This window comes from Pecten maximus, chromosome 13 (assembly GCF_902652985.1).
Source record: "Pecten maximus chromosome 13, xPecMax1.1, whole genome shotgun sequence".
NCBI classification, from domain to species: Eukaryota; Metazoa; Mollusca; class Bivalvia; order Pectinida; family Pectinidae; genus Pecten; species Pecten maximus.
The window spans coordinates 19,411,637-19,419,890 of NC_047027.1; the positions used below are offsets into that span (position 1 = coordinate 19,411,637).

The window sequence follows — 8,254 nt, forward strand, 5'->3', positions numbered from 1 at the left end:
TTTTTTTTATTATTAAATTTTACTCTCATAACTTGCGTTGCTTTTTTGTAGTGGTTTATGTAGATGAATGCTAGCATTCGAAAGCTCTCTAGGCCGAATGTAACTGGGGACCATTGTTTTAACCTATACCTGAAGCTGTATTCCTACACTGACCGAATCACTGTAGATTGTAGTATACAGTCTCATGAATACAATTTGGTTTACTAACGACATATAGCCAAATGCAACACAGAATGTAAATAGATATATATATACTAGCTTGCAGGAGAAAACCGTCTGAACAGACAGGGCTATAACTTATGACCCTTTATAAATGCATTGTATTAATGGAATCATGTAAAACTATATTTAATATATACAAGCTTGAAGAGGAAAATGTTAAATCAACATAACTAGCAATTTATGAGAGCGATATAATTTTTACTGCGTTGTGTACCAGAAGATTTCAGAATTGGTTTAAATAATTTAACGCTATTATGTTGAACACCAGATATTTTGCTGTGTGAACAGTCAGCGCTATTTTCAGGCGGCTTTTCATTGTAGCAGTCAGTGACTACCTCACTGAAAAACCTACGGGAGGCCCGTCACAAGCCGTCCAGAGCAATTAAAAGACCATTTCACATTTTAGAAAATAATGTTGAATGAATTATTGTACGGTTCATATCTTTTGCGAAAATAAGTATTCTTTTTTCTCCATCTTTTGGTAACACTACGATTTTTTTTTTCAATTAAAAACCATTTAAAGTACCTATTCTTGTGGAATTCATGACTTCTTGAGAATTTTTATACTAAAAGTGTCTGCTGGTCATATCGTCAGATAGTTACTGGTAATCGCCTACATGACTCCGCCTGTTGTTAGCTTATATATAGGTTTCGTCTCACCAGTAATTACCAATGTTCTGTCGGCTTGATTAGGAGTAGTAGCTCTCTGACTTTGAACCTGCATATATTTATGATTTTGTCTACCTTACACAGGAACAGACGTGTCATAACCAAAGAGACTAAAGTCCTGAGCAAACATAGTCTTTATCCTGGCAAGGGTTGCTGGCTTAATTCGGCTGTAGGCTTCTGCTAACACACGTTTTTTCTGCATCGACATTTGCGACTTTGAAAGCGGTGCCGTGTTAATCAACTTTAATATCAATGTCGTCAATCCTTCTGCTTCCAACTTTTCCAGCTTCTGGGGAAAAAAATCTTTGTTAATTTTGGTATATGTCTTACATGTACATTATTCAGCTGTCATGCAGCATCAAATAAAACAAAATCATTTAAACATTGCGATTAAAACGCAGAGGATTCACAAAACATTTTTTTTTGATATCACTACATAATATTTAATGAAAAACCATGTGGAAATCTCTTTTACCTTGGAAATTTCGCGAGAAATGCAATTTTTGTATGTTGACATATATATGGTAGGCGATTATTATCGGTGTTGATAATAATAAGTTGGCGGGAAACATTCGTCAATTTTTCTTTGATTACGATTATGACCGTAAAAAACAATGAAATTATTTTTTTAAATCATTAATTAAGCTTGAGAGTCATTTCCATAAAATATGGAGATACATTGTTCATGTAAATATCAAAGATCCTATGACCTTGATATCAAACGTAGATTTTCGATAAAAACCAAACCAAATACTAAATAGAGACCACGTGATCGATAAATACACCGTGTCTTCCATAACATTTTGTGATGACCTTTCAGAACGATAGCGAATTTTGTGATGACCTTTCAGAACGATAACGAATGATTTAATATTGACCAATCAGAACATTGATAATAAAAGAGATTAAATAATAGCCAATCAGTACAATAGAGAGAATCTTGTAATGGCCAATCAGAATTCTTTTGAACAATTGTAGAGACTGCATTAGATTATATCAGAAAGCGACCGAACTATGGCGAGAAGCCCATTAAAATTGATCAAATCCTCCTTCTGATCAACAGTAATGGCGTCAAAGTGTCACAGCTAATCCCGTTACTCTATCAATGTAGTAAATGTAATGAGAGAACAATATTCTTCTATGAATACCGTTCATGAATAAATAAGTACGTTAACATTTTACTATCAACATGGGGAGGGGGCTAATGATTTCAATATACCATTTACACAACATTATTATTTTTTCCAAGACACTTACTAATACATATATGTTCACATGTACCAGTTTACCTAATTATTCATGCTGTGTACACGTGTATATATACATTTCCGAGAATATACTTGAGTATCATTGTTAAATTCAAACATAAGATATGTGTCTCCAAATACGTTTGACATGTCATACACCTATTGTGTTACCGGTAAGCGTTTTCCTTACCTTGAATTCATGTGCCGGAAATGTCAAGGACAAATCGATGTATCCCTGAGACTGTAATGCTTGCCATAGTTTTTCCATATAAAGAATAATGTCGGGGCAATCGTGCTCAAAACTTTTATAATAAACCAGCTGTGATGAAATCCAACCAAACAATGTATCATTCAAGGTTGTGCCATGTATCATTTTCAAAATTGCTCTTCTTTTCGACTCTGTGATATTACCAGCATTCAGTACGTATTCTGTATCAGTATTCAGAGTTTCCTGTTTACAGATAATGTCGTAATGTACAGTGCACGGCTTACAGATTTCCGTCACAGTCATGGTGTGTTCTTCAATGATCGCCTTTGTCGTTACAGAGTCCAACATGTCCTCGAATGACACGTTGTATCCGCAGTATCCGGCACCCATTTTAAAAAGACCCTTTTGTTTGACATTTGCCAATCTCTTCCCCCAAGCAGCTAAAATAGAATACTTGTCTATATAGGCAGAAAATAGTCTTGTGTATGGGTTTCGTACAACAAGAACAAGTTTCACAGGCACTACTGTACTACTGAAAATGGCCGAAAACTTCGCTTCATTTCTACCATGGATAGATTCTCGGTTGGCATGGAACAAATTTCCAAATTCTTCACGGTGCTTCAGGGCGGATACCACCGTTCCGACAAAGGTGCTTCCGGATTTGGGAGTTTTGCAAAATGCTAAGTTGTTAGCTTCAGCGTAGAAGTATAAAGTCTCTCTGCCTTTTAATCCAATCTTGGGCGCGTTCGCACAATTCTTGTATAGGAGAGCTTGTCTTTCATAATAAGTCTGGCTTGTATTGCTTGCTTCTGTTTTCTTATCGAGATTAGCTAAGTCTTTTTCAGGACTGTATTCAATCGTGCCTACAACAACAAAAATGTAACTTTTGTTGAAATGAACAAGACATTTTCAATTTTTCTCGAACCAGTATCAAAACATCAAAACCAATATGCATGAGTAGAGAGATCTTCCGAACTCTTGGGAAACTAAATTAATATGTTTAAGCAAGAAACCTATATTTTTATGTATAATACATTTTTCTTGTGTGTATTTATTCATTTCATTCAATACTACTTTAGAATACATAATACTTTAATGCAGTAATTGAAGCAGACGTCTTTTAATCACTTATGTATATGTAAGTACGATTTCAGAGAGTTTGGTAGGTAAGGGCTGACCAAATCACTTGCTTTCTGGATTAGAATTTGTGATTGGTTTTATTTATCTGAAATATTTATTGTAACAGTTTTTCTTTTAGGATATCTATATTTCGTATCTATATTTTGTATTTTATCATGGTTAAGATGACTAATCTCCAATGTTAAACTAAGATTTATGCTATGTAACTATATACTTGTACAATGTAATTGTGATTGATATCACTTTAATAAACAGATTGATTGATGATATAATAAACAGAAAACGGACATATGTTACATATTTCTCCGTGTAAATCGATATATTGTTAAGAGTATGCCATAGTTCTGCCCACTTTAGTACGGCTATAACTGTAAAAGTCACTGCTGGAAAATGCAATCTGGTGTAATATCTTTAAAAAACAATGTATCATAAAACAAAACAAAAAATCCCCTAATAACTCAAGTTAAAAATGCCCGAACCATTATATTGACCAAAATTGGTGCAAAACAATAATATTTCAATTCGGCAGGTATTACAAGAATCCATATATTGCCGCAATATTCATTTTACTCTTAGATCTCTAGATCTGTATGTGTTCCTGTCATTCTCCTGTTTTTCTATCTTTATATTTATTTTAAGTATACAGTGTCGCTATCACAATCTTTGTAATATATATTTGTGGAGAGCGCTTTTATAAGTTTTTTCAAACTTGTACCCAATCCAATTATGGTCTAAACAATCAAATATGTTCAAATCAAATCAACGCTGCGCGACCTTAACTCTCAACCCACGTGTTCTCCATATAGCATTGCTTACATACATCAATCTCGGTAAACAGTGGTTTAAACCCGTAATCATATATTTTATAGAACATTTATTACAGAAAAGGTTCGTGTATTGCTATATCTTAAACCATCTTTAAGTATGAAATTCACTGTCATAGTCGCTTGAATATAGATTTCGTTGAAACGTCGATATCGACAAGAAATTGAAATACAGTTCAGGGAATCATCTTGTCCGTTTTTTGTTTTTGTTTTTGTTCTCATATTGTAAAATGACTGTATCAGCTGTGAAATGAAGATAAAATAGATACGGTAATCAGATTAAACAATTATATTTTTATATTATATTTTAATGATTATTTGAAAAAACACCCACTCCGGTCGTATCGTATTTCTCAACTAGTCAAGCTATTGATATGTCATGGTCTATATTTCTCATCTACCATACAATGAATTAGCTTTGATTTTCTGTAGATATTTAAGAGATAAAAGAATACAAAAAAAGCCCCATTGATTTTCTGAAATATTATCTAATGAAATAATTACCCGTAAAACATACGTTCAGGTGGAAACTTGGAACAGATGTCAAAAAAATCAATACAACGCATTCATTTGACTTGTGCAAGGCTTTCGCAACAATCCAGATAGGCTGCTGACACGATTCGTCTTATTTCATTGTTTCATAATTACTATTTCAAATATTTCTGACATTGATTAATTAATTACAAATGTAGTGGAACTAGACTGGGCTAAGTGCCGCCAGGTAGCTCAATTTCTAAGAGCGTCCGTCTAGGAGTTCGGTGGTCCGGGTTTGAATCCCGGTCTGGTCACTGCGATTTACCTCTCCTGTTACACTAGATTTACTGTGGGGGTAAAAACTTATAAGATTTTTTTTTAAATCATGATAATATAATCAATTGTCAAGTGTTTGTACGCAGAATGCGGCTTTCTGATTGGTTGAGATTTTTTTTCATACCACTATGAAAAATCCGAAAATGGCGCGAAATATGTGACGTCACAATACGGCCATGGATATTGCGTATTGATTCGTGAAAAAGAATCCCTTATAAGATCAGTTCAATTATACATAAAAGAATATCTTAATTCGAAAATCAATTTCAAAAATTAATTATAAGCGTTGATGTCATTTATTTTTAAGTTTCATAGGGGTGTGAAAACAAATTTGTTTGCAAACTTTCGTAAGAATCTTTTACGCGAATTCATACAGTTTGCAACTTTTTTTCATACCCCAATGAAACTTAAAAAAAAAGAAGACATCACTACTTAAATGAAAACAGTTGCAATGGCGCTTATGTTATGGTCTACCCAACAAGAGCTGTGCTTTAATTGAAACCTAATCTACAAGGTCGCCCGACAGTTCTACGTATAAATGACCAGAAGTTTAATTATTTATTTTGACATTGATAGCCTACAACAAACTCAGTTTCACATCTCAGCTATGATACAAACCAAGAAAAAATACAGATGCTGTGTCAGTCTTCCACTATTAAAAAACCCAAAAATATGTATTTTTGTGTTCCGAATGTGTAATAAATGCAATCTTAATTCAGAACATTTATTATCCATGTATCTTTTTCAACTGCAAGACTTTATTGGGGTTTTCTTTTTCAATGGTCTTCTTGCAAATAATTCACACTGAAAGAGTTTTTTAATCTTAGTTTTACATCCAACTAAAGATATACGATGGCTAATAAATCAGCCGCAAACGAGTACGTGGTAAGGCAGTGCAAGAAATATTTTGTTTTTGGCGCCAAAATGGCAGCTCCGGCTGTATGCTTTCCAAAGACTAGAGAAAGACTTTGAATGGTTGTTAAAAGCCCAATAACCAAAGACAATGACTTGTGAACCGTTTTGAGACAGGTATATTTCTGTGACAGAGCGCTATATGAAACTTCGAATAATTATTACAGTGTATTAATATTTCTTCCAGGATTACAACGCATATAGGTGTTCTGTGATAGAGCAGTGGAAATATTTCTTTGTAGTTTGAGGGTAGTCATGACTATCATAGAACAAAGTGCGATCATACTTTTCAAGTGTTTTTATCTGTAGATTGTAAGCTTTTATTCCAATTATATCCAACTCATCATTCTATTCAAAAGTATGTGCCTTATACATCAGGTAAAAAACTAATGAATAAAAGCTTAGTACTATTGAAACAAACTAAAATGTCTGCGCTTCCTGAAATGGGGGATTATGTCAGAAACGATTTTTGAAAGCTAAAATGTCGGCACATCCTTAGATAGGAGAATGTCTGAATGTCTTTGAAACGATTTAGGTAGCCTTTTTATTTTATTGACATTTATTTTAGATATTTTTTCTACTATACTCCAATCAGAGAACAAACTAAAATGTCGGCACTTCCTTAGATACGATGACCGCAACAAACTGTCATCACTTAAGGAATGACATTTATATATTTCTTCTTCTCACATTATTTTAAATAAATGCGATCCATGCAATATTTACATCAATCGAATGTTTTTACAGTCTTCTAAATGTTCAAAACATTAAAGTTCCTCACTAAAATCTCACAAAATAAATGTTCTAAATGGATTACATTTTGTTAGTATTGTTGTTATGACGTTTGCTAAGACCATGCCCAGAACTGTCCGATACTTTCCCGCGAAAACGGATGTTCTCTCTCCGACCTTACTTAAGGAATGACATACACATATCAGAAAAAATAAAATTTTGAATAACGACCGCAATTTATGTAAAAACCTAATATGAACAAAAACCATAAAGCATCACAGAATATATACTAATATATACACATAAGAATAATAGTTATAATTATATTAAAAGAAAACGAAAAAGATTTCGTTTGCGTTGTGTAGTCCGAATTAACCATAGTGTAATCATTTGATCAAATGATGTAGCCGGCCTATTTCTCATTTGGAATAGAAAAACAAAAAGGATAAAAATAGTAAACTTACAATTCTGAGGTCCCGGGTGAACTAACAGGAAGGAACATAATATTATAAACACAAATCCATTGATACAAAGAATAGCCAACGAAGTCTTCATATTCATCGTCTCTCTTTCACTCCGGTTAATTTTTCTGACAATGTTTTAGATTCATTTAAGAAGTCTATCGACCCAAATTAGTTGACAGCTGTAGAGTCCGAGGCGGGTTTGCTGACGTTAGTACCCAAATGAGCCTGTTCAATCTAATATCGTGATTGTTATTCTTTTAACATATCTTTGCATCTTTCAGTTTAACATTCAGTACTTACGGAAATTACGGACAGCGAAGACTAACGTGGAACACATTTAATTGATTCGCTCCATACACCTTTTATACGATGTCTGTACAATTTATACAATTTGTATAGATATTTAGGTCAACCTTCTAAAGATGCTATCTTTGTTGAATGAGCACGTACCAGATGTTTACTTCAAAACCTAATGTGTAAAAAACAAGAAAACAATTAAAAAAGTACCACTACATAGATATACAAAAAAAAGTATCACTATATTCATGTAGATATATAAAAAACAATTAAAAAATTATCACTATATACATATATAAAAATAATATAAAAAGAATCACTCTATACATAAACAAAACAATATAAAAAAATCACTAAAACCGTCACTATATACAAAAACGATATAAAAACAATCACTCTGTATATACACATACAGTAAAACAATAAAAATGTGTATATAAAAATAATATAGACAACGATCAGAAGATATATACAAAAATCAATAGTAAAAACTTTCACTATAAACATATACATGAACAATATATTTTTGAAAAGTTACAATATGCATATACACTGTATACAAATAATACACTTAAGATTATATCTGTACTGCAAGGATAAAGAAACGAAATTAAAAATCGTCAGGTTTACAACGGGAAATATAAAAAGATGTTATAGCATGTAATAATGGTGTACATATATTTGAAAGATAGTGAACCGATCTGTCAAAACGAAGTGGCTTTCCTCCAC

General features: G+C 32.8%; 1 protein-coding gene across 1 annotated transcript; it reads right to left on the reverse strand.

Annotated features, from left to right (window-relative positions):
• On the reverse strand, nt 1-7,623 carry LOC117341092 (carbohydrate sulfotransferase 11-like). The gene is made up of 3 exons (XM_033902926.1): nt 7,229-7,623; nt 2,329-3,209; nt 1-1,180 (listed from the first exon to the last, which is right to left on the reverse strand). Exons 1-3 carry the CDS (start codon nt 7,323-7,325, stop codon nt 968-970), a joined length of 1,191 nt encoding a protein of 396 aa, XP_033758817.1. The 5' UTR covers nt 7,326-7,623; the 3' UTR covers nt 1-967.
• Nucleotides 7,624-8,254: the final 631 nt, after the last annotated feature.

What these genes read in the sequence shown, in the direction of transcription:
- LOC117341092 (XM_033902926.1), bottom strand. Translation starts at nt 7,325, where the DNA reads ATGAATATGAAGACTTCGTTGGCTATTCTTTGTATCAATGGATTTGTG. An exon ending in TCACCCGGGACCTCAGAATT is followed by an intron (nt 3,210 to 7,228) that starts GTAAGTTTACTA and finishes TTGTTGTTGTAG; the next exon opens with GCACGATTGAATACAGTCCT. An exon ending in TTCCGGCACATGAATTCAAG is followed by an intron (nt 1,181 to 2,328) that starts GTAAGGAAAACG and finishes TTTTTTCCCCAG; the next exon opens with AAGCTGGAAAAGTTGGAAGC.